Here is a 26147-nt window from a genome sequence, read left to right on the forward strand (position 1 = left end):
TCACAGTTACTAAAACCTCCTAACAAGCTGCTTCGCATCTAATCCCATCTGTCATCAGATCCTCTTTAAACACCAAGAATTACCGCTCTAATGCAGCTACTTCCTCAAACATGACAGCTTTCTTCCATTGATCTCAAAGCACTCCACAAGACAAGCTGAGCTTTTCTGAGCCCCGTTGTCTGCATGATAATCGATGCACAAATAAATAGGGCAGCCCAAATTCAACGAACAACCTGGTGCCAGGAGACACAAGGCCCAGCTGAGATATCCCAGCCTTGACTTGCAGCTACAACATCAGGCTGCCCACAGTACTCATCTCTCTGTTTCCATACAACGGGTCACAGGCAGACTAACAGCATGTGAAATCTGGAAACACTGCAGGTCAAAGTTTGTATGCATGCACCAGAGAGAAGGAACCTTTCGGTGTCTACAGAGAACCATGTTGGCCCATACAAGCACTCCCATACCACTAGAGTCTACCTGAAGGCTCCCATAACGTGCCTGCATGAAGCAGCTGAACCCCTGTGGGAACTGCATCCCTGAGGCAGCATGGAGGGCAGGCTGCAGAAGTAGCCAATAGTCGTTCTTGTGTAAGAGAGGATGCAAAAAGAAAAGCTGGGCAACTGTGCTTGTTATTATTCATTAAATGTACCGGAGATGCCTTATGTGCTAAATGTTCCTACCCTGATGATCTTACCAGCTAATTAAAAAAGACTGATGAAGTAAGATAGCAGTAATGGGTTGGTACTTCCAAAACGCAAATGGAAAATTGAGGCAGAGAGAGCATACATATATATTACCTACATGAAATAGAGAGTATGAAATTCTGTACAAAAGCTGGCGCCGTTCCTTCAGATCAAAACACTCCTTCCTCTCTTTGAAACTCTGCACTAGCATGACATATCAGCAACGTCTTCCTTGCCAAAGTAATTACCTGCTTTGTGATGCAGGCCAATGGATTTGAGGAGTCCAGGATTGCTGATCAGAGAAACCAGTGTTTGGAAGCACGAAGGCTGGGAAAGTTCTGCCAGAAATACTGTAGAAGTTGTCCCCATAGAAATGCTGGCCTGGGGCCACTTTTGGAATTGAACATGAATCAAGCCTTCTGGAAGGGCTTATTTATACTTGCACGGGTTGATGACACCAAGTACTGGGATACAATGAGAAAGCTGGTTCTCATGGAGTTTTCCATCCTGCATTTGAGTTGTTCAGATCATTCAGTGGTCCAAAGCCCTTGGAAAGAAATCCAGCTCTGTACCTTTTGGGCTTTCTCCAAATAGGAGAAATAGGGATATCTCAATTTATAATTCCAGTTCCCAATATTGCATCCAAATGAAAAATTCCCAATTAGGTACTCAAAAGACTAATTCATAACCTGCATATCATAACTTCAGCCAAGGAAAGGAGTTCAGATTCCAGTTACACTGTTCAGCTTACTATTGTTTCTATATTAATTATTACAAATACTCAAAATGCTAGATATTACTGCAATGAAAACCTTGGCATTCATCTTTATGGCTGGCCATAAGTCTTGAACAAGTTCCCTGTGATTTAGCTCCTACTGCCAGTCAGGCTGGAATTCTCACAGAACAGCGTCTGTCAGAGTTTGATATCAGAAATTACAGATGCTTATGAAAATGGAAACAACAAAAAGCCTACTTAGGTTTTTTGTTGGATTGTTGTTTCTTTTTTCTGGAATGAGACTTTCTCAAGAGATTTATGTCGAGTCTGATTCATAAGTCTGGACAGGTTCCAGCTTCATCCCAACCTGCTTGTCCTTAGTACGGCAAAAGTGCTGTATCCTATTTTCACTGACTTCAAAAGAAGGAATATCAAGCCCAACAGTCACATTAAAAACCACAAATCACATTATATCTTTGGATTCTGGTCCGTCAAGCCACATCATAAACAAGACTCCATCCACATTCAATGATGTTTGGACAAGCAGAATCACAGTTCAATGTTTATCAGATATTTGATGGTTCAACAGCAAAGTTCCTCTAATTGCAAGCAACGCAGCGCTGCCAAGCTTTAAACAAAAGCCTGCTACGTGCAGCCTGAATAACATGAAGTTTAGATGGGGCACAACCTTCTCCTCACTGTGCAGACACCTTGGCATCACCTGGCCCCACAGCCACTCCTGCACAGAGAAGGACCCTCTGCTGTGCCAAAAGGTGGGGGACAAGGTCTCATCTTTCTATTTTTAACCTTTTTCTGGCATTCTCTCAAGTCTGGGTATTGGCAGAGGAGCCACTCTGCAAAAAAGCAATTCAAAAACCAGCCTTCCCAAGCCTTTCTGGCTCTTCAGCAACAGAATGGCAATAGCTGAAATGGTTTTCTTAGCATGAACAGTGTGGCACCAGAAGCCTTATTTACAGAAAAAGGTGCTACAAATGTAAACAAATTGCTAATGCTTTCAGAGCAGAGCCCTTATCTTAGGGAAGCTGCCCATCACCCCACAAGGAGTCCCCAGGGATGCCCCTGGCTCAGCAAGTTCTCACAGAGTGCAAAGACCAATATACAGCATTCCAGAGAATGGAAAGACTCTGAAAATATTTACAAAACCAAAGGAAGGTGCTGACATAGAAGCTCAGGTAGGCATCACTTCGAAATCCAGGTGCCTAAAATACTTGGGCTGCTTCTCAGATCTGTATGCACTGAAGGTGAGAAAAAGCACTGGTGGAATGGAGAGGAAAACTTTACCCTGTGGCACAGGGCAATTTGTGTAGGATGCTGTACAGGCCTTCAGGGGCTGTGACCGTTCGGTATCTGGGTTATTCCCAGCTTCTTTTTCAAACTGAATTGAAGTTTCCAGCATTTGTCATTTCAGCTTGGAAAATGTAAACTGATCCCTTGGTTGGTTCCTTCTTTAGAGCCTGGAAGAATTCAGCTTCCTGAAAATTAACTATCAGAGCTGGGAGGGACAGGAAGATGGGGATGGCGAATTGAAGTAGTGTTAAAATGTTAACAAATACAAAATCCCTTTTCATCTCTAGACTGAAAGGAAGTTTACCAAAGCTTCTTCCTCCACTACAGACAGAAACCCTGGCAGCGCAGTGAGGGACCCATTCCTCCTGCTGCCCGTGGGCACTACACGAAGCCTCAAACCCATCGAAGGAGTCAAGAAGGGGCCAACAAACAGCATCACCAGGGACAAAAAAAACTATGGATAGGGGGCTGGAAACAATAGAAAATAGAAGCGTATAGATACACATACAGATAGGATAAATAATGACCTCCCCTCCCACCCGTCAGCTCAACAACATAAAGCCATGGGCAACCCAGCAAAAGATCAGAGGAGGTCTGGTGAGATCGTCCCTGGTGAGCTCAGCTGAGGGGAAGAGAAAAGCAAGGTACTGAGGAGGGTACAATTCTCTCCAGGTTGACACATAGCAACAGTGCAAGTTTCTATAGCAACACCAGGCTTATTTTTAGCATTAGTCATATTTTAACAGTAACAACCCAGTGTGGATCTGGGGTGGAGGGCTGCATTTCACCCCCACTGCTTCTTCCTTTCCTCCTGGAGATGCAGAAGCCCAACCAGAGAACTGCTTAAATTCATATATGTGAACTGATTGCAAATAAACACAAAAGGCAAGGGCATCAGGTAGAAAGTCCCTTCATTTCCCCCACCATGATGTCCATTTGCTGATGTCCCCTCAATGGGTCCCACAGCCCTGTTGAGGTGCTGACCCCAGTGACAGCAGTGCTGGGCACCCAGCCCACAGAGGACAGTTCTGACGCAGTCTCACATTTCTCTTTAGCCTTGGTAAGTTCTAAAAACATATAGGAAAGAGGAGAGGAGTCAGAGATTCTTCTGGTAGCACAATGAGATAGCTGAGTGATGGTATTTCAGGTAGGCTTTGTTTCCAGGAGGGCCTCTCCATCACGTTGGCTGCAAGTATTTGTGGAAGGTGGGCACAAAAACAGCTCCTGGGCATAGGAGGGTGCAGAGTGAAAGAAGAGGTGCAAAGCATCTTTCCCCAGCATCGGGGCCATGAAATAAAACACAGCCCAGGTATACTGCCTTGGAGAACATACAACAGGATCAACCACAACCTACAGCTTTTATTTTTCTTAATACAGATATAAAGAAGGCCAAAGAGATACAGCTTTTAGGCTCTACAGACAAGCAAGCATCCTTAGAAAGTTTGGAAATTCTCTTTATTGTTCTACAAAACTCAGTGCAGCACAAACAACAGTCTTGCTTAACAGTTACAGGAGCCGGCGACAAACAGAGCAGATCCATGGCAGTCTTGGCCATGCAAAAGCAGGAATGCAAATTATAACATCTCCCAAGTATCTGTTATCCACCCACACAGCCACAGACAGTTCCTACTGCCACTCAGAGCAAACCAAATCATTAGCAATAAAAATATGTGCAGTGATAATTAATAATTTCCTTTGCACGCAGCCTCTTTCACACAAAGAAAACCCAACAGTGTTTCACAGTTCATGTCGTCACCAAACTGTGAGCAGCTTTCAGCTTTCCAACAGGAGCAGGAGGTGTCCATGCACACCTCAAGAGCATCCCCAGCACTGACAAGGCACCTGCTTGGGCTGGGATCTGCAGGCAAGACCTGCTTGCCCTACAATCACCCCAAAGGAAGGGAAAAGCATCTTTCCCACCCTGTGGGTCTCCACATACCTTAAATTTAATGTTATCACACTGCCACTTCCAAGACAATGTGAGCATGCGCTGCACTTCAGGCTGGGAACAGATACGATGTTTCCCAAGCTCTCTTAACAGTAAATAAATTCCTTAATGGAAACAGCTGCTAAATCAATAGTAGTACATCAGGCTCCCCAGCCTCCTCACTGCCCACCTGACTCCTCACACTGCAGGCAAGTGGTGCTGTTTCAGGGCTCGTGGATCCACAGAGTTAAAAACAACATCACCTCCTATACAGTAGCTTATCGACCTAGCAGGACCCACTGAAAGGGGATATCTCCACTGGCAACACAAACCAAATCAGGTTTTAAACTGCTGTCAAGGGAGCCAAATCCTGATTGTACCTATGGAAAGCATTCTTTGCTCGTCTCCTTCTCAGACTCCCTTCTGCTCACTGCTGAGCTGGTGCGGAAGGAAGGTCACCATGGAGCCCTGCTTGGAACAACAGGGAACCACCTCATAAGCTGGAAGCAAGTTTTCCATCTTTATTTTCTGCACTGAATACAATGTTTGTCACACCATCTACATTACTGCATCCAATTGGCCATCCCACCAGATAGCAAGTCAGAACCACCACTCATTGGCCCCAGCACCACTGAACTATGTGGCTGGCATCTCCAGAAGAGCACAATGCCCTGAAGGACTGGAGAAGTCAGTCCTTTTTTGCCCACTGTTTTATGCAACCTGTGGATCCCCCACATATTCTAGAACAGAAAGCAAATACAAATGCCCTTGGGAAAGGCCAAGTTTGTCTTGCGAGTTAATTGCTTGTATCCACGGCATCCAAAGAAACAGAGAAGCTCCTTAGAGACAAGCCTGCTGCCTTGTGAAATTATGGATGCTGCCTTGCCACTTCAGTAAGTACTCCATGTCCCCAAAAAAGGGAAGGTTGATTAAAACAATTTGCTCTTCAGCCTTGGTCCATCTGCTAAAACACACTGATCTTCCTCCAAGAATGCTTCAGCACAAACCAAGTCAACGGGAACAGAGAAGATGGGAAAAGCTCAGATAATTGGGCTGTCACCGCCATAAGGGAGCTGTATAAGCTGGGAGAGACAAAAAGGCCGCCTGGCTGCCTGCCAGCAGGGCTGTCATAGCCGCAGGTGAGCTAATATTAGGCTCTGGGAATGAAGGCAGGAGAGGCAGCTTGCTCTGCTCTTATGCTGGCTTCTGCACTGCTCTCAGCCCCTGCCCACAGAGCTCAGCCCCGGGCATCGCGCTGTGTCGGGAGCGTGTTATCCTGCAGCTATTTTCAGACGTGACAATGAAAAACAGAAGGACCTGTGATGCCCCAGCTGAGTGGCAGCCAGCAGAGCTGCTGTCGTCACTGCATGAAATCCTCAGCACCTGCCACCTCTGCCTTTGGCATCTCTCCCTCAGGCTCCTTACCAGGATGATATCATCTGCATTTCTAACTACATTTCAACATCTACCTGACACTGAGTTATGTAAAACCCCATGATTAAGCCAACTCAAGCAGGACCCAGAGAGCTTCAGGATGCTCCTGCTCTGGAAGGCGGGGATCACCCTGCTTTTGGGCTTCAGTCCCTACCACGGCTCTTGACTGCTGGTCGCAAGCTCAGCACAGCAGGAGGCAGACCAGACCTCCTTAGTTTTTGGCAAGCACTGCAAGCACTCCGGTTGGAAACCACCGGAGAAAGACCAGACCTTCTAGCATTTACCCCTTACTCTTCTTATTTCCCCAGGTCACCAGGGCTCTGCTTGCAAAGAATGTGCATTTTCTCCCTGTTAGCTTAGGGCAGATAGTGGCTATGAAGGGAGGTTCAGATGCACAGGACTTGAGTTTTAAAGGAGTCCTACAGTACACTGTGCCTAACAGGTATTAGTTAGAATTTAAAAATGCACAACTCAGTTCCTACCTGATAGAGGTGTGTTACTGGACTGCCTTGGATTTCCAGACAAGCAGAAATCCCCTGCCTGAGAAGCCTTAGAGAGCGCTACCCCGCACCATCTGGTGCTAAACCCACTAAAACAACAGTTTGTTTTAGAAACTAGCAAGCTCCTGTCCCAACTCTCTCAGCATCCAGCTCCTGCTACAGGAGTTTGGCGGAGGCTGAGCTCCCCCAGTGCTAACTCAATACAAAGACAAGAGCTGGATTTCAGGCACTGGCTCTGGGCTGTAGAAATGGCAAGAGAGAGGCTTCTTCTGGCCAAAGCTTCCAGGGGGGACTGCAGGACAGCAATAACAAACATCCTTGATGGGGCTAAGAGCAAGAAGCTGCAGCTAGCTTCCACTGCTTTGGACGGTCTGGAAGACACTTGCAAGGTTACAGCAGAGCTGACATTACAGGAAGATGATGAACGTGATTGTTCCTACACGATCTGCAGTTTTGGGGGAAAAAAAAAGACTCTATACAGACTGGTCTGCTGCTTGTGGGAAAGACCTGGAGGTACCATATGGACTAGCAGCTAGTTAGTCTGCTCTGTATCTCAGCAAGCATGCTAACCAAGGAAATTAATTGGTAGTGTTCTTTCTTCACTCCCCTATTGTTTTAGGCACACAGGGACTTTCTCACAAGCCTGGCAGAGTAAAAGCTCTTTTCCAGAAAGAAAATCTACGTCTTGCTCAAACTGGGATATCCAACGAGAGATCCCAGGGGATGAAGGTGCCTGACTGTCATACAGCCTCCACTTCTTAGATATCCAAATTCAGCTCAAGCTCCCCAGCCTCCATTGCTCAGAACACAGAACAAAAAAGCGAGAAGCAGCACATGTCTATGGAAGGCTCTGCTCTCCCATACTGCATTTCCGTGGGGAAGCTGTGCTGGGCTGATGAGGAGCAGCACGCCTGGCCTGCCCTCTGCTGCAGCACATCTCGTCTTCCCTGAGGAAACAGAGAATTTTTCTAATTAAGCATTAAACTGATTCAATTATGAGGAATGCTCTCTTGTTTAAATCCATCTCAGACAAGAGTGCAGTGAGGCTGTGGACAACTCTAGCAAGGTTTTGCAGAGTGGTGGGTCAGGAAATATCACATCTCAGAAACAGGATTTTTTTTTTTCCATTAAGAAAAGTGCTGAACTGCAGCCTCAGCAAGCGTGGAAGACAGTGGAAAAACATGAGAAAGTGAGACAAAGAGAATATGTAAGAGACACAGACAGGCTTCTTGAGAAGAAGCATACATCCAAGTATTTTGGGCTGCAGGCATCTGCTATGAGCAGGGGGTGTGCCCCAGTCCCTCCCAACCTGTCACGGACAGGAGGAAGCTGGGATCTGTGCAATTAGACAGAATACTTCCTGCCAACACAGTCCTCACAGTCCATCTCAAAACCCCTGATGAAACTTGCTAACTGGCACATTAAGCCACTATGACTGACAGCTCCCCAGTTAACACAGCCCCCTGTCAGCTCTGTGACATTCCATGAAAGGTACATCACTATTTATGTTCTGAGAAGGAGCAGACCCCCTTCCTGCTGTGCCTCCAGCACACACATCTCCCAGTGGCAGCAGTTTGGAGCGGCCATGGGTCTTGGTCCAGCCTGTGAGGACCTGCTGGGCCTGTGTGCATCGCAGCTCTAAGGGGACAACCCTGTGGCTGCTTTCCCAAGCAGGACTCAGTCCACATCTTCTCCTCCCAGATGTGAGGGAGGAGCAGAAAGACCTCCTGGATGCACTCCCAGTGCTGCCAAACCGGTCCTCTCTGCAGGAGCACCGTGTGAGTCCAGAGCAGGAGCCAAGGCAGCACTGACAAACCAGAGAATGCATACACTTTCAATTGCAATGTTCAATATGGACTAGGTTCGGGGAGGGAAAAAAATCACAGACATTGTCTAGACAAACACAGCCACCTTCCAAGATCCCCCTTCCATCCTATGACTCCATTTGCCTTCACACTCTCCAGCTGGCCCGCTCAACATCCTTTCCCTGTCTGCTGCTCTGTGTTAATGAAGTCCCCATGTGAACGTTTGGGAGACTCCTTCCAAGCCAGCACGCCATGCACTAGCAGGGCCAGTCAGCCAGCAGCACAACTGCAGCTTGGAGGCATGACTGAGCCAGCTTTGTATAGATGAGGTGGTACTGATAGGAGCAGAGCTGTGGCAGGAGCTGTGGCAGCAGAGCTCAGTCTAAAATCTGGCCAAGAAGCTGAAAACAAACAAACAACCTCTTGCAGGCAGAATGCCACCAGCTTCATTTGCTCTTCATTGCTGTCAGCCCCCAGTGACCGAGATACAAACATAACATGCTTTTCCACCAGCCAGCAAACTGCCCTTGAAACAGCTTGGCCTGCTACAGCATGGCTGGGTACAAACCGGCACCACAGCAGAAGCCCTTCTCCAGCTCTGTCCCCACTGTTCCAGTGAAGCTCACTCCCTGGGGCAGCAGTGGGAAACAAGCAGTGTGCAGAGGGCTCCGTAACAAGGCAGTAGCAGTGGGTGACCTTCCACAACCCAGGCAATTTGTGCCCTACTTAGATTAATCCCTGGAAATCCTGGACCATAACCTCAGGACCTGCCTGCAGCACACTATGCTAAAATTAAACCAAACTTTTTCCAGTGAGGTTTGCTGACCTCAGGCGTGTATTTCTCTATGCAGAAGCTTTGCAATTTAACTGTTTGCAGCCCAGAAAGGTGAGTTGTGAATGGGCATTGGCACTTGCAAGAACTGGCTCTGTGGCAGCCTCAGTGTGGGCTGGTTGAAGAACTGAAAGCCTCAGTAGTGTCACCTGCAAACGGAGGTGACTCTCTACCTTCACAGACCATCTTATGGACACCAGGTGAAGGCACAAGGAAGTGTCTGAAGATTATTATCCTGAAGTATAATTACCGTGACAGAAGAGACTCTGAGACCACCACCTGGCAATAAGAAGAAATTATTTCTGATGTATCTTTTCCTTCCTGCCTACCCCCAATCCCTTGGCGCACTGTTCCCAATTCAGACCTGTGTGTCTCTCCAACCAGGACAGAGATGGTTTCCTTCCCAGCTGGAAAGTCTGCTGACTGAGAACCCTGCTCTCTTCCCCTCAGCAGGAAGCAGATACCATGTTCTCAGGAAGGAAGGTACATCCTCAAAGTGACAAGCAGTATCAAAAGAACAGTTAGACAAGCCACAGTTTGGCCCAGGTTCAGCTGACCTAAATTCTGCCTAAATTCCCAGCCTAGTGTGGGAAGACCCACAGCTTTCAGCAGCATCTGCCAATAGGAAACATCAGATGGAGACAAAGGTGGAAATTAGGCCATCTGAATCTGGGCCAGCGCTCTTCAGTCTTGAGATCCCATCTCTGCTGCTGGGGCAGGATGCCACCAGCCCAGCCATGTGCCATCGCAGGCCTCATGCTCTTCTCTTCTGCTTTACATGACAAAAGCCAGGCACAGCGAGATGGAAACCTGGAACTTCAGCTGAAAATCAGGAGCTGCCATTTATAAGCAAACTATTTCTTCATTCATTATTCATCCATCTCAAGCCACGCATGCTACTCTTCCTGCCACTGTGCCACATTTCAATCACCTGCAGTAAAGCAAATCAATCATTTACGTGACTTACTACTTGGCTCAACCTACACACAGCTGAAAAAGACGAGGGCTCTCCTCGAATTGGGACAATGCATTACTGGAGTGAGGCTGACAAGAACAGGATCTCTTTGGCTCATCTCCTGCTACTTGCTGACAGTGATTTAGAAAGGGCTGTTTGACAGTAATTTCCCCTTTACATTCTTATGCTGCCTGACTGCAAAACTACCAGCGCAGAAACAAAACAGTTCAGAAGGCAGCAGTAAACCATTTGAGTCAGGTGCCTCTCGTTTCTCCACCCGATATTTTGAATAATTTTTGATTAAAAGAAGGGAAGAGCATAGGCTCCAAGACATGTTTGAAAAACTTGCTCTCAGGATCTTTCCCCTCTTTCCAGGGATGCTGTGACTGGTAAGCACGCTGCATGGCCACAGCATGCCTCCTGCTCAGGGGTACCTGCAGCACCAGAATGCTGCACGGCTGGGGGTGCACGCTGCACTCCTTAGGCCAGGTACCTGCGTGCTCACAGCATTCTGCCCTAGCCTCAGTTAGATGTGGAGAGCTGATTTTTTGGAACCTGACATATTCTACAGATGCTCTTCTTTGCTACAAAGATTCCTGGTGCTTTGCTATTGAGATCTCATCTCTTGAAATCTTCTACTCGGGTACTAAGCCACTCTGCTGCTGAGCTGCCAGAGGATTTGCTCGTACATGTCTTCTCCCTGGAACTGCCCCAATATCCATGTCAGTCATGATCAAATTCCACATCAGACAGCTTTCTTCTTCTGCCTCGAAATATTATTTTAGCCTGCTGTCACAGAGACACAGTCTGGTACCAATTTTAGATCAAGCTATTTAAAATATCCTCATCACCTTTCTAAAGCTTTCTTTCCTGTCTAACTGCATGCAACACCTGCACCCTCAAGATACCTGAACTTTTGGTGCAGATCGTGGTGGAAAACCCACTTCCTCTACTGACTGCACTTCCAAAAATGAAGGACTGTGCATGAAAACTTAGCCCTTAAGCTGCATTGTTTCCACAGGGATGGACAGAAATGGCTGGGATGACCAGAAAGAACACACATTGTATGCAAGAAATTCTCTTCACCACAGTATGTGTCTGTGCAGCCCAACATGTCTCAGTTATTTACAGATACTGATGAACACAGTGCTCCTCACTGGAAGCAGAGTCCTTCAACAGTGATCGGGACACAAGAGCCCTTACTGCATCTTTTATGATACACTTGAGGATGAAAATTCCTTCTCGTCTGCCTACGCCCCATGCCAAGAAGCTTTATCAGACATCTATCTATAGCTGCAGAGGTAGTTAGATTAAAAACCTAGCCCTCTGCAAAAAATCCGCCCACTGTATTTTCCCCTTGGAGATTTGTCTGTCTGCAAGCCTGGAACAGGAGCTGCTTGGAGAGGAACCGTGCAGCCTCATGCACCACCGACTGGCACCAGCGCCATACACAGGCACGAGGGAGAGCACTGGGGACCCTGCTCCCTCCTGCGCCTCTGTGCTGCCAGAGGATTTCCTGGAAGAGCAGAAGGAATCGATGGGGAGGAGATGAGCAATGGGAGATTCTGCAGTGAGGAAAAAATATCCTTAACACACAGGAGGAAAGGATGGAGAAGAGCAGCACAAGCTCTCATCACTTGTGTACCTTCAAGGCAGACAGTCAAGCTAAAGAGATGTCACATTTACTCTTTCTCTTTGCCCTTTTCAATGAAAATATTCTGGTTCAGTTCTGACGTTTATCTCATCAGAGTGCAGAGAATAAGGAGTACAACCATATCAGCCTGTCTTCCATACTCAGAAAAAGGAAACAGAAGGAAACCTTTCAAAAACATTCACGTTTCCAGGCTCCCCTCACACAGTGCAAAGAAGGGCACAAAGCTCCATGTCCCCACTCTTTCCTCAATCACCTTCAACACAAAGTGTGTAGCGTGCTGCAACCCCAACTCTGGTATTAACTGATTTATGGGACCGTAGCATTGCTTCTAGGCCAAACAACCAGTGTCTCAGCACAGAAATGCCTCGCAAAGCATTAGCCTCACTGTTTTCCTGCTGCCCTCCTGCATGTGCAGGCAGGAGGCACTTCCTCAGCACTCTGCTGTGCTTGGCAGCATCTTGGGAATGCTAAGTCAGGCAGACTGCCTTACAGACATGGGAAGATCTTGGTGAAAAACATAAATAGATTGTGCGTCTTCATCCACTGCTTACACTGAGCACGTAAACAAACCGAGCAAAGACACAAACACATCCCCAGCGCTGCGGTGGAGCTCTCCCTGTGCCATTGCTGCCACAGAGGGGGCACAGCATGAAACCCGGGCTGAGATCCAGCCAGGAAGGGAAGCAGAGCTCAGGAGTTTGTGCTGAGTCTTTTAAAGGGTGACAATGGGTGAGTGGGTGAGGAGGTGGCAGAGGAGCAGAAAAGGCAGGCAGCAGTAGAGGCTGGGTGCCACAGGAGCAGAGCCATGGCAGAAAGTCAGAAGAGGCAACAAACTTTCTTCCTCCACTTTAAATTTTATTTTTTTAATTAATTTATTATTACTTTTAAATTTTACCCTTCTGCACCCCTCTCCTTAGACTCATCTACAGCTCTTTGCATCCAGGCCATATTTCTCAATTCCTTGCCTGGCACTGCATGTTGCTCCTTCAATTTCTCCCAGCTCCTTCATCCAAACATTCCTCACAAACATCCTTTTCCCATTCAGAAGGCACTAAGAAAACACACGAGAGAATGCAGGGAAAAAAAGAATTCTAAACAAAAACCAGGGCATCGTAATCTGAACTTGGGATCACTGACGCTTTGCCATTAGTCTTTCCAGTCCCCACCCTTTCAGCTGAATGTTTCCATTTCAGCTGCAGACTCTTTGGGGGCAACAATACCTTTTTCATTCTGCCTTTGACGCACTTATTGGGAAGTGATTAAAATCTGAAGTGGATGGGAACAGACTTCTTGGAGTACACAAGAGCCCAGCATGTCCTCTCCTCATCCACCAGAGACAAGGGTGCGAATGGTTGCATGCAAAATGCCAAAGCAAGATCGTGAGCTGAGCAACCAGTAACCAGGGGCACGGCAGCTCTCACACACCATCTGGAGCAAATCACAACAGCTTGCAGATGGAAAGTGCCAACTGGCACAAGATGAGACCCAGCCCTGAAAGCTGTGAGTGCAGCTCTGTCAGCAAAGACCAGGAGGTCGGCTCCCTTGGCTGGAGCTGGACACACTTGGCAAACAGATCTCCTACAACAAGGAGCCCGTGGGGCTGTCCGTGTACTCAGCTCAATAACAAACTCTCCCAATTCCTTCCCTACTCATAAGCAGTCCCAGTGGCAAGCCATTAATGGACTGAAGATGCAAAAGAAGATAAGGATGCAGGACGCATGGCACGAGCTGTTTGCAGTGTGGGGGAGCAGCCCAGGTTTAAAGCAGCCAAGGACAAGGGATATTGAACTGACACAGAAATGCATGTGCCTCTGTTTGCTCCTCAAAAGCTTCAGAGACAATCTTCAGATTTCCTGGTAGCCACAGCACCTCAGAGGTGGCAGGACAAGGAGACCACCTCAGAAAGAGAAGACACCTTTATCTGCCAGCCTTATGCTGAAATCCCAGAGCTATCAACACTGGGAATCTAGCGATAAACAGACTAGCGTGCGAGGCTTTCTCCTGGCTGCAGCCAAGCATGAAGATCCCTAAAGGCACATGCATGCTCTTTGTAGGGTGCTTAATGTGTATGGCTTGTTTGTGGAAGGTCAGCTATGTAACATAGCAAATTAACGTGGCTGAAGAGAGTTACCAAATGTTTTGCTGCTCTCAGCAAAACTACATCCAATAGATACAGCTCTTCCTTTTACTAACGAGCATCCTTCCCAGCTCACACGTGACCAGTACTAAATCTCAGCAGCTCCACCAGCCTGTCCCAGCACTCGCCTGACCCCTTGTCACTCCAGGCAATCTGAGCCCTGGTCCCACTGGCACGTACACATCACTCTCTCCCTCCATCTCCCCGCTGGTTTCCTTCTGACATGAAACATCAGCAAGCCATCTTCTCACCCACGCTCCCGTAGCAGCTCTGTCAGTTCTGATCTGCAGTATGCTCTGCCATCGCTTTTCCCCTATTCCTTTTCCCTGGCACTTGGACAAAACTCCTCAGCGTTGGTTTATTCCTTCCTGGTAGGACTGCCAGTCGAGTCGCAGTGACCCACATCACACTGCTATTTCTGTCAGGCCAGGAGTGTGGTTTTCAGGAAACTGATGCTATTTTCCCTTGCGATATCAAAACTGATAGGAGCACAGGTTCTTCTTAGGTGATAGCAACTTTGAGTTACTTACACAACATCTTGACTGTGTCAGATAGAAAGAAATACAGAAGAGAAAATCAAGTAAATAGTAAAAATCTCCACCAGCCCACATTAAAGCCACTGCTCTCAGTGCAAGACAGAGCTGGCTACAGATGGTGATCAAGCACAGCAAGTGCAGCATGGACCCATTCCAGATCTCAACATGACAAATTATGCCCTTAACAACTGGGCCAGAAGACAATAGTGAACTTGGAACACACTGGATCCTAACCAGCTTTGACAGGACAATAGAAAAAGAAATCATAAATAGAAAATTGCTGGAGTGTTTTCAATTTGTGAGAAACCGGCAGGAGATTGAGTGACCTGACCTGAAACAGAGAGGAAACCTGGATTGAGGAGAAGGTTAAAAAGGGCTGAAGATACAGCCCTGGTCTTCTGATACAGCTCCAGCTTGGATAAGGCTGGGAAAGCCACAGCTTGTATGGAGCACCTGCCTGACGTGCTCTATGCTGAGCAGTCACCGCTTCTATGGAAAGGATGGCTGGGAATCCAGTTGCAGATATCAGAAAATCAATTCCTTTTATTGCTTTTGTGATGTTCACAAACAAGCAGACTATTCTAAAACTTCATCCTAAAGAAAAAAAATGTATCCATCCTCATTCCCATGCTCTCTTACACAAACTCAGTTTCCCCAGAGAAGCTACGCACTTAGTGCTGTTATTTATGTCTGGAAAAGCCAAGATGATAAAGAATGATAAAGAAGTATTTTGAATCCATGTAAAATTCAGAAGCTTCTGTAAAAGTGCAAACCAAAATAGATCCTAAACAAAGATTATTTTCAACATATCACTTCTAGCGCTTAGAAATAAGCATCATGCCCAGTTAACAAAGGGACGTTCCCAGGTTGAGCATAACATTCAACTTCATGGGAACGAAGAGAAAAAAAAAAAAAGAAAAAGCATTCAATTTAACAGAGAAGAAAATCTCAAGGATCCAAAAGCAAAAGCATTAAAGTATTTATCTGTGCCACGGCAGCAAAGAAAAGGCTGTAAAATACGTACAGTGTGAGGCACAGCCATGGGCTGGAGCCTGGTGTTGGGCTGGGATGGGTTCCATCGTTTCAAATAAGTGAATTAACGTGCTGTGCACATCAAAGTGAGGTGGTCTAAATGTGGAGAGTTAAATACACGCTGCAATACAGCTTGCGTTCACCTCCACATCAAATCATGAGCCAATAATTCTTGATCTATGGCCTAGCATTCAATTTGCTCAGTTAATTTTGTAGCTTAAAAGGCTATTGAATACCTCAGGGAAAGGCAACTACACAGACAAATATAATCTCATCAGATCTTCTGCCCGTTGGCTGCATGTGAAGCATTAGCACAGCCAGTTCAGCTCTCTCTGCCATACAGCAAGCTCGGGGGGGGGGGGTTAGCCAACAAAATCACTGTTGTATGCAGTTCCTCCAGCCAAACTTGGAAACCTTTGCTCTTTGTACATGCCTACTCATCCTTTTGCTGAGCATCCTCCTTGCAGAGGAAGCCCCAGTACAATGTTGCAGAGACAGAACTACAAGGTCTGGCATCGCACATCACTGAGCTGAGATGGCCAGAAGCTGCTCAGGATGTGCAGGCTCAAGCATTCCCCTTGGATACCTGGCATGGAGGTGCCCATGATGTGTCAATGTGCCACCAGTAGCCTTGCCCAGGCAAATGGTGATGCAGGACCCAGCAGGGAGCCAGACACCCACGTCTTAGCATGTCTAAGTGCCATCCACCAACACCTGCACAGCAAGGAACTAACTCCAGCTTGCACAAGTCTTCTTTACCTAGCGGGCTATCATTCCCCTCCAGGAAATGCTAGGCATATTTCCCAACTAAGTAAACTTGAACCCTTCACACAAGGGAAAGGAAAAGAGGCAGCTCCCACTGGACTTGGGGTGAATTCTTGGCAGAGGTTGTATTTCTCATCGCCAGTGCAGCCACAACTAATGTTTCCTTTAGTGAGTTATCTTTACAGCCAGGAAGTGGGTCTTTCCATCTGGACAGTGTCAGCCTCTTGGCTGATATTGCCTAAATGTTAACAAATCCCTGCTGCTGCCTTTATTTCCCCTCCTCAGGGATACTTGGAATTTTTATTTTTCTTCATAACCTCTGAAGAATACATATGTCAGAGTCCCGTAATCTTCTCGAAGGACTAATCGGGAAAGAAAGTCTCAGCAGGTCTCAAGGTTATCTGTTTAGCCTAAAAAAAAGGCATAATGCAGAACATGAAGCCAGAGGTTGCACAAGAGATTTGCAAGGCCTCAGGAGACGAAAGATTCATTTACCAAATGGATTTCACAGAGAAATCCCACAAGAGAAAACAGATATAGCCAGATATAAAACACATTTGCACAAACAACGCTAAGCTCCTGTTATAAATAGGTATTTACTCAATTTGAAGCGAGATGGGGGAAGGCTTATTGGCACGGCTAGGTGTTGTGGCTGAGCTGTTGTGAGAGAGTAAGAACCCCACTATCCTGCCAGCAGCTCAAGCATTGGCTTCACACTGCTTTATGTGCACAGAGGAACCATGGCTCCCGTTCTCTCCTAGTGTGGGCCCAGAGCCAGGAGGGCAGGGATGGAAGCACACATCCATCCTGCTCCTCCTGGCAGGGCTGGGGTGCAGGAGGGGAGTGCAGTGCCTTGGGGTGTGGAGGAGAAGCAGCTGTGCCTGCAAGCTGCAAGTGATCACACTAATTAGGGATGTGTGAACTGCCTTCACTGTCAGCCAGACTCAGCTCCCTCAGAGCAAGGGACTGAGTATTTACACCCACAGCAGCTATTTTCTTCCCCACCCTGGAGGACCTGAGGTGCTAAATCAGGAGGTCACACAAAGGCAGAGGAGCCAAACTTTCCTTAAAGAAGAGAAAAACTCACATCAGGTTCTACTCTTTGCCATGAGCATCTGTGAGAAGTTTTCATCTCCCCCACATTAGCTGTCATTTAGCTAATGATTCTCATCAGTGTCCTCTCAGTTCTTCCATCCCTGCTGCCTCCTCAGTATTGAGGAACACCAATGGAAGAAGACAGCCTCAGTTCTGCTATACCAAGCAGAGAGCATGGCTTTCCAAAGGAAAGTTAACAGAACTCTGACGTATCCTCAGGGCACGAGGCACCCTTACAGAAGGGAAGTTTCCCTTTCTTTTCCCTACCCAGAGGCTAGGGAGCTCAACTGAGAGATGGTCCCATAAACGCATGCATGGACCAGGTGGAACTTTTCATGTGGTTCTTCATAGGACTCACTCCCATGGGATCTTCAGTGTCGCTTTCACACTTGAGGCAAAGGAACATCCATTGGGCAAATGAATAAATCACAAAAATGCCTTTTTCTCTGTGCCACGGGTGTGTTTTCAAGCCTCTGGATGAGAAGGGAGCATCACTCAGCCCAACCATCAGTCTCCTTTGGTTTTAGTCCAACTGTCCCAAACAAAAACATTTCGGAATTGGCAAGAAACATCCATTGTCAGATCAAATTTGTAAAAAGTTTAATCATAGTCCAAGTCATTTTATTTCCCAGAGAAAAATGACTCAGTAGGATCAAAATATCTATTTTTAAGTTAAGATCATCTTCACCACAAAAAATATTCTATTCCAAACAGGACCTAAGAGGGCAGGTAGTTGCTACGCAACTCCTGACAGAGGATGGCAAGTCAGAAGGGCACTTTCACAGAATTAAGACCTTTATAAGAAGTCAGAACATTCCCATAAAGTATTATTTTCATTGTCTCAATTTCTATTTAATAATTACATAAAGCTGGCAAATAAATGCAAATAACAAAGGGAGGATGTTTCTTGAAGCAGATGAACCAGGATGTTTAACTAGGGAAATTCTGTCTTCATGGAGAAATATCTTTATTTTCACAAGATAAGAACTGCACTTTTCTAAATGAAAAAAATACAGAACAGCCAATATAACTGGCTTGCCAAATTGGAGCACTTCACAGACCCATCCCAACACAGGGCAGTCAGCACCACTCACTCCATCAGCCCATGCAGCCCAGAGCTCATGGATGCATAACCCTAAAATCACATCCCTATTGCATTCACACTGCTGAAAACACTCTGGCTCGTTTCAGAGTGGGAGCTGACAGCTCAGCCAGACTTCAACACTGAGGAACATAAAATACCCAGGCACCATTCAATAGAAACAAAACTCTTGTCCATATTGTGCTTTTATATGCTAATGGGATTGCTTAGTGAAATATAGCTGCTGTCTGCCCTGTAGGGAGGATCCCTGTCAGTGGTAGGGCAATGCTTCTGCTTGCCTAGAGCACCGCAAGCTTTCTGCATATACCATAAGTCATGCCTACCCAGATGGAGGAGTTTGCATTGCCTGAGCCTGCTGGCAGCTTCCCAGCTCCACGGGACTCTGCTCTGCAGAGCCTTCAAGCAAAGTTCCAGCAGAGCACCGCATCCCATGCCTTCACCTAACCAGCCCTCAGGGAGCACATCAAGACTAACAGACAGCTAATGGCAGAAACCAGAGGTAACTCAGTGGGATTTGGGAAAGATAAGAGAAATGTGTGTTTAAAATAACAAACACCATCAAAGAAAACCATACAAGATAGTGAGATGGCAGTGAGCAACAGCTGAAAAATCAGCCACTAACACACAAAGGTTTCCCCAGATTTACTCCAACCATGTGGACGACACCCACGGGCTCATCCTGGGCCACTCTGCACAAGAACCAATGGGAGCATACTGGGCAAGGGAACATGACCCCTGAAGATCTGCAGCAATTGGGAAACTCATCCTTCCCCAGACACTGTTCACAACCTCACTACCCACGTAGGACACAGCTTTTCAGTGCAAAATTCTTTCAGTTCAAGGTCAAAACTCATTCCTGGGCATTTCTGTGCTATCTCTATGCCAAATTCAAGTTCTTAACTTTAATTGCCTTTCTTATTTCCTTCCATGAATCACAGATATCTATTCTCTGTCATTTCAACAGGCAGGCACAACATGGCATTGTAGACATGACAGTTACTAGAAGGAATTCAGACTGATCTGGGGACAGGCTGACCCAGATTATTCATATCCTGAAGCAACATAACCCCCCCCAAAGGAAACGCTGTCGGGGAAAGAGAAAATAGTGCTAGTTGCAGCATTTTAGCTTTCCAAGAAGCATAGCTGCATTGATCCTAATGAATAAATCAGCTACAAATAGGCAGTGAAAAAAAAATGTTAATGTGATGCAAAATGGCTCCAAGCACACAGGGACTTTTGGTATCGGCACTTCATAAGACACTGATTGTGCCACCTCTGCAGGTAGCATGCAGATGCTTTCAGACAGGTAAGAGAAGATCACTCATGTGATGAAGAGATGCCTAAGCCATCACTCAAACACAGCTATTGCTGGGAAAGGAAAGGTTTGCTGGTTCCTAATCAGTCTCCACAACACACTAATGCATTGTTCCTATTAATCCATCGTGATGCAGCAAGTGAAAGGCCCAGCCAGGTCCCACCACAAACTGTTCTCTGGCTCCGAATAATGGGAGCTGAGTGCCAACTTCCTTCTCCAAAATGAAGCAAGGAGAGACAAAAAGGTCCCAGTGTAGGCACCCTAGCACCATCTGCACTGTCTGGCCAGCTGCATGGCCTCATGCCCTCCCCACCACTGCAGACGTGTGCTCACACTCCCCAAAGTGTTTTCCTTACCCACCTGACACCAGCCTCTGAACAACGGTTGAATGTGACTGATGTTTTGGGCCATACAGCAGACGCATCCTCTGCTCTGAAGAATTTGCCATGAACAAGCATTAAGTCCAAAAATGCACATTTTTGCCCTCTCCTATCTTGTAAAAAAACTGGACTTGATTTTTTTCTTTTGTCCAGTGTTTCCCAGCAGAATCAGCAGTTCCAGGTCAGTTCAGCAGCACCACCAGCTCCAGCCTGCTGTCCGCAGAAGAAACTTCATGTTAGAAGCAAAGAGACTGGAGAGAACATGAGAGTGCTTCATTGCAAAATACAAAAGCCACCCCACAAACCTGGGCATCGGTATCAGTACTAGCAACAACAAAGCAAGCCATCGCATACAACTCTGGCAGGTAACCTTACTTCTAAGTTTGAAATAATTTGCTCGAGGATGGAAAACAGGAACCACAAACAACAGAAAAGGCTGTGGGGGAAGGCTGCAATAGTCTTATTTCTGTTCAGCAAACCAAGCCATCCACATACTGTTATTCCCACAGACTTCAGGATGTCAGCACAGAGAAGCTGGATGGCTTTTTTCCCTGCAAGGTTCTCAGAGGAGAAAGAGAGGAAAGCAAGAGGACACAGCCCAGCCTCTAATGCAGCTCTGCTGGCTGCTCCCAGATGGGTTCCCAAACCTCCCAGCAGGATGCTGTTGTGCATTATCAGCAAGGCACAACTTTCCACGTACATTAATGAGAAACACTGCTGCGCTACCAATTTGTCTGGCTTGGTCTTGGCAGTGTTTCTAGGTTGGAAATCCCATAGTTCACATAACTGGTCTATTCACCCCGCTGCTTAATCTGTCTTCACTTGAGGAGATGAACTCCATATATAAACATGCAGTGCTATATGTAAACAGCCCCCAGGCCCACGGACAGCAAGAATTAAGCTTTGCTTTGCATATATGTGTGTACATGTATGTGTGTGTGCTTGGGAAAGAGGCTGCTATTTGTTCATTTATTACAGTACTCTGAATTGTAAAATGGAAAGTATCTGAACCCCAGGCTGGGCTCCAACCTCAGAGATAAACCCTGAGCAGAGAGGGGCTGCCAGGGGCAGACTCGCAGGCGGCAGGATCCTGCACTGCTTGTTGTGGTTGGCAGGTCGGCAGACATTTCATTCTAAAACAAGATTATGGGGAAAAAACAAACAAACAAAAAAACCCAATCCCACCCTAATAAGCCCAGAGATTCATCCTGAGTTCTGGAGCAAAAGATTAAGAGAGGAACACGGACTGTGGGAAACACAGCTCCTCAGTCCTGAGCCCCTCCGGAGGGCACAGCCCCTTACACACGGCTCAAGCTGTTTCCCATAAAGAAATGACAACAGGGAAGATCATGTTTTCCTGCTCTGCATTTACAGAATTTGCCAATTTAAATGAAAACAAATCCCCTCGGTTCCTTGAGGTCTTTTTCATGCTTTTTGTTGGTGGTTCAATTATTAGCACTAGCTTCCCTCAAAAGTGTCAGAAACTATCAATAAAGGGGAAAAAAAACCCTAAAAGCTAAAAGTGGGAGGGAAGAAAATCCCACGTGCATCAGGGATCAGAATTCATCTAGGTCACCAGAAACACAACCGGCTGCAAAACCCTGCTGGTCGTCGGCCGAGGGAGGCAACTCTGGCTGTGCAGTGTGCAGAGCACTTACATCTCTTCTTTCCCCACCACGAAGACGGAGGGAGGAAACAAAAGGGATGAGAAACTCCAAATTTGGCAATTCTAAATACTTCATATTTCAGAGGGGGAGTTATTGCAGGCTGCACACGGAGATGGGGCAGGAGTTTGTCAGCAACTCAAGGGACACTTCTGCCACGGTTCAGGGACTGAGGGAAGCAGCATTTTTTCCTTCAGAATTTCAGTTTCCTTAATGAAGCTTACTGTGTCAGGCTTGAAAGAGATTCATTTTTACGCTATTCTGCAGACAGAAGTCTATGAAAGAGCTCCAGAGAGGACCAGCTCACTGTCCCAGCAGCAATACATGTAACATCATGCCAAACCCTTGCTCTAGGAGCAAAAAAGTCCTCCAACAACATTATAAACCACTGCTTAATGGCCCAGTAGGCAGAGAACTTCAAAAACTGCATGTGTCCGTCCCCTTTTACACAGCACAAAACAACATTCTAGACATTGGACACACACTGGACCAACATTCATTTGCTCCTTTTACAGTTGCTGTGACACAAACCTCAGTGCAAATCATGAAGACTAAGTGCCCTAATACACAAAGTGCGGCCCTGCTGTGTTCTCTAGGCTTATTAACCCACCCAGCACCTGAATACTACCAGCAAGGAAGGCTCTTCTGCAGCAGGATGCTTGTCAGGAGCAAAGGGTACAAGAACTGCCAAAATCAATCACAACCAACTTGTTCCTGAGTGCCTCCAAACAGCCTTCCAAGAGCTCTGGTGGAGCAAAGGGGACCTGGAGGCAACAGAAGAAACAAAACGGTCACAAGCAGCTTCCTGCCTGCCTCCCCTGTCCCTTCCCAAGACAAAGGCTGCACCCCAATTGCACGCACGCATTGCTTAACCCATGCTTACTAAGATCTAAGCATCAGCAGTAGGAGCCAAGTGCATGCTGGAGAAGTTGAAAGGCAAGTAGCTGGGCCCAGGGGCCACAGTCTAACACAAAATCCCGCTAGGAAGCCGGAGAAGCTGGCTTTGCTCCGGGATGCCTGGCTGGAAATGAGACCTTTCCACAACTTGCAGTACAGCCAAGCCCCAAGCAGCACCCAGGGAGAGCAGGCGGAGGCAGCTTGGGCTTTCTATTGAACCCAAATAATTTGTTTCAAAATAACCAGCCCAGTCAGAGGGGGAAAAAGTGCAGCTTCTGTTCTAAGGATTCCACAGCATGTTTTAGTGCTTTGCAAAGAAGAATCTAGAAGCAAATAACCAGTTTGCTGGCTCACGTGCTCCCAGGAAGATCTGTAACAGTCCACTGAGGCCCGTCTGTAGGCTACCAAGCATCATTCAGCACAGATACATTACTTCAATTCTGATACATACTTCATAATTCAGATACATACTTCAATGCAACATGCCATATCTAGAGCATAAGGAGTGAGTTGTCCAATCTGTCCAGCCCCATCCATCACAGAAAATTGTGAAGCCCCCCCTGCACAAGGCAGTTTCTACCAGAGCAGAAAGCATTAGCTGCTTCAGCAGCACAGTCCAACTGCAAATGGAGGAAGCTGCAAAAGCAGGAGAAATTACATAGGAGTTTTTCCTCCAAGAACTCAAAAAAAAACCCCAAAACCATTTACATTTTTTCCAGATTACCAGGACCCCACTACTATAAGAAAAGAGGCTGGGGTTTTAAGTACCCTCTTGCAATTGTTATCCAACTGCTATATATGCTGGCTACACACGTTCCCAGCACAAGCTCTAATGGATAACTGTCCTACCAAAGCCCTGCAGTTCAGTGGCAGATTCTGTTTTCCTACCTTGGAAGCTGCTGTACTTCCCTCTCTTTGCCTCACTTCTCAGGGACATTGTGCCATACGTGTCCCAGTACTTGGCTCTGTTGCTCACCACCAGAGCAGTGCTTCCCATCTCAGGAGTCTCCTGCTCTCACAGCTGTATGCCCAGGAGGAGCTCAGCCCTGGCTGTCACCCCACTGCTCCTGTGTCCCAGACTCCCTCTGGAAACATAACACTCAGAGTAAGACCAGGATCAGATCCCCAAAGGAAGGCAGCACACCTGCCCACCATATGGGCACAGAGGGATTAATTACAGCTGCACCAGGGGACAGAGTATTCATAACCCGAGCCAGGGCACTGATGAGTGGATTTCTACACCGAGGGGATCATCAATGATACAAAGGGATAGGCAGTTAGTGTAGCTTGACCCACCCATGGGGCTATAACTCTCCATCTCATTAACTCCTTTCTGAGGCCTGCTGTCAGCTAATTCAGAGCAGCCTCAGCAATGAAGGTTTCCAATTTACAGTGGTTTTCTTCCCAAGGCCGCAAGGAGCCAAACTTCCACTGTGTCCTCCATCACTGTGTGAGGGATCAGCCAGGAGACAGTGGTGCCCCTTGGGGAAGGGCAGAGACATTTTGCATGCACAGCCTTGTCAGTACCTAAGGAGATACGGCTGAGGTTACCCAAGTCTAACTGGAGCAGTCTAGAAGTACGAAATGCTAATTCAACTTCCCAGTGCAAATATACATCCACCACGGAGAAGAGGTTTGCATTAACCATTAGGGAGTTTCAGATATAAAGAGAATTCCCTGCAGCCTTTCCATCAGGTCATTAAGAAACTTCTTATTCTTACTACTGAACAACTGAGATGCTGTTTCTGCATTGGATGTCCTATGATTTTTTTTTTTTTTTAATGTATTTATTTTTAATACAAAGTGACTTTCCAGATGTACTTAGAGACATTCCTCAAAAACCTCCCTGTCTCGGGAGATCTGGATCCAATCCCAGCTCCCACACCAATTCCTCTGACCTGGAACAGTTCTCCTTGATCAGCAAGTTCTTTACAAGTCTCAGTGGTGCTGCAAAGGTTAATTATCTAAGGCCATACGTGTTAGGAAAGAAGGGTATGATCTACATGTCCACCAGATGGTTTAGACATCAGCTTTTCAGGACACCCTAAGATCTTATTATTATGTCAGTGAAAAATATTCTGAAAAAATATGTTTAAAAAAAAAAAAACCATAATTGAGATACTTACTTAAAGACTGACCCATTTTTCTCTAATTCACGTGGATATGCTTATCAGTCAGATAAGCAGCAATGCAAGGAACCTAAAATGAAAATCAACAGACATGTAGTGAATAAGGCAGACATCAAAAAACTTTGTCTGTGAGTGTTCCAGAGACACTGAGCTTATCTGCCTTTTATCCTTGTTCATGAGCAAAGGTCCTGGTGTTGCTTCTTTGCTGCAAAGCCTCTGCTCAGAGGTGGGAGTATTGCCATGGATTTCAGGGGGTCAAGAAAGACCTCCAGATGGGAAACTCTTTGCTACTCATGTCACATACTTGGATGAATGGATATCCTGCAGCAATAAGTCTGGACAGACCCGTTCTGCTTCAAATGGGTAAGAGAGCTATACACCCCCAGAAATCAGAGTAATTTACATCTAGGTTGCTTGGATGCCCTGCGACTTCAGTATTACAGCCCCCTTAGGAGCAGGGCTTCAAAATAAGTAATGGCTTTGCTTTCCTGCATGAACAGGGCCTGCAGAGCAAACCACAGCGACAGACTGCTATCCGGGACAGTCAGACTGTACTGTGCTGATTCCAGTAACGAGAATCACAGATGTCACAGCTAAAATCTAATCAGTCCACCAAAATAAGGAGAAAAAAAAAATGTCTGTTTCTCTGGACTAACCTCACCATTTCATGTAGGAAATGCAAGGCAGGAGATGCACGCAACCAATATTCATGTCTTTTCTCCTATCTTACAAAACCTACACAATTTGGATGGAAGCTTAGACTACTTGAGTTCAGTAATCCGTGGTTTGCAATCCCTGAGAACATCTCCAGCAGTGGTGCAGTTTGGTGAGCACGTGCGATCACAAACGTGGTCTCGTCCTTAGCCTTGCTCTACAGCAGCTGCCAGCATCTACCTCCAGGCCAAGTATTGCTAGCGAGTGCTCCACTTCCCTCCCTTCCTTCCCTCTCCCTCTGCCCAGCTCACCACCAACAAGACTTTTTGTCCTGTTTTGTTTCCTACCACCCTGTCAGTTCTGTGCTTGCTTCCTATGTGGGATGGAGGCAGGAGCCCAGGCCAGCACATCGCAGCAATGCATAATTAATTGCAACTACTCCAACAGAGGCTACAACTGGGGCTGTTCAGCCAGACACATGCACTCTGGAAATAATGGTTCCAAATCACTACTCTGATTTAGCGAGCTGTCAAGGTCCTGGCTGTTCTTTAGTACATTAAAGCTGAGAGCATAGCATGGTTTTTAAATCAGTCTATGATGCATGCTATGGGTTAGTACAGCATGT

At 46.6% G+C, this 26147-nt stretch overlaps 1 protein-coding gene across 2 annotated transcripts in view; it reads right to left on the bottom strand.

Annotated features, from left to right (window-relative positions):
* NEURL1B (neuralized E3 ubiquitin protein ligase 1B) overlaps positions 1–26147 on the bottom strand; it is a 112412-nt gene that overhangs the window by 54453 nt on the left and 31812 nt on the right. The window contains exon 1 of one of the 2 annotated variants that reach the window (XM_010718955.4): positions 24866–24896. The exons of the other annotated variant lie outside the window; for it this stretch is intronic. Within the exon in view, the coding sequence (XP_010717257.1) occupies positions 24866–24881 (16 nt within the window). The 5' untranslated portion in view covers positions 24882–24896. Of the gene's footprint in view, positions 1–24865; positions 24897–26147 lie in introns of those variants that run through there. 2 annotated transcript variants of the gene reach the window in all.

This window comes from Meleagris gallopavo, chromosome 15 (genome assembly GCF_905368555.1).
Source record: "Meleagris gallopavo chromosome 15, MGAL_WU_HG_1.1, whole genome shotgun sequence".
Taxonomy (NCBI): Eukaryota; Metazoa; Chordata; class Aves; order Galliformes; family Phasianidae; genus Meleagris; species Meleagris gallopavo.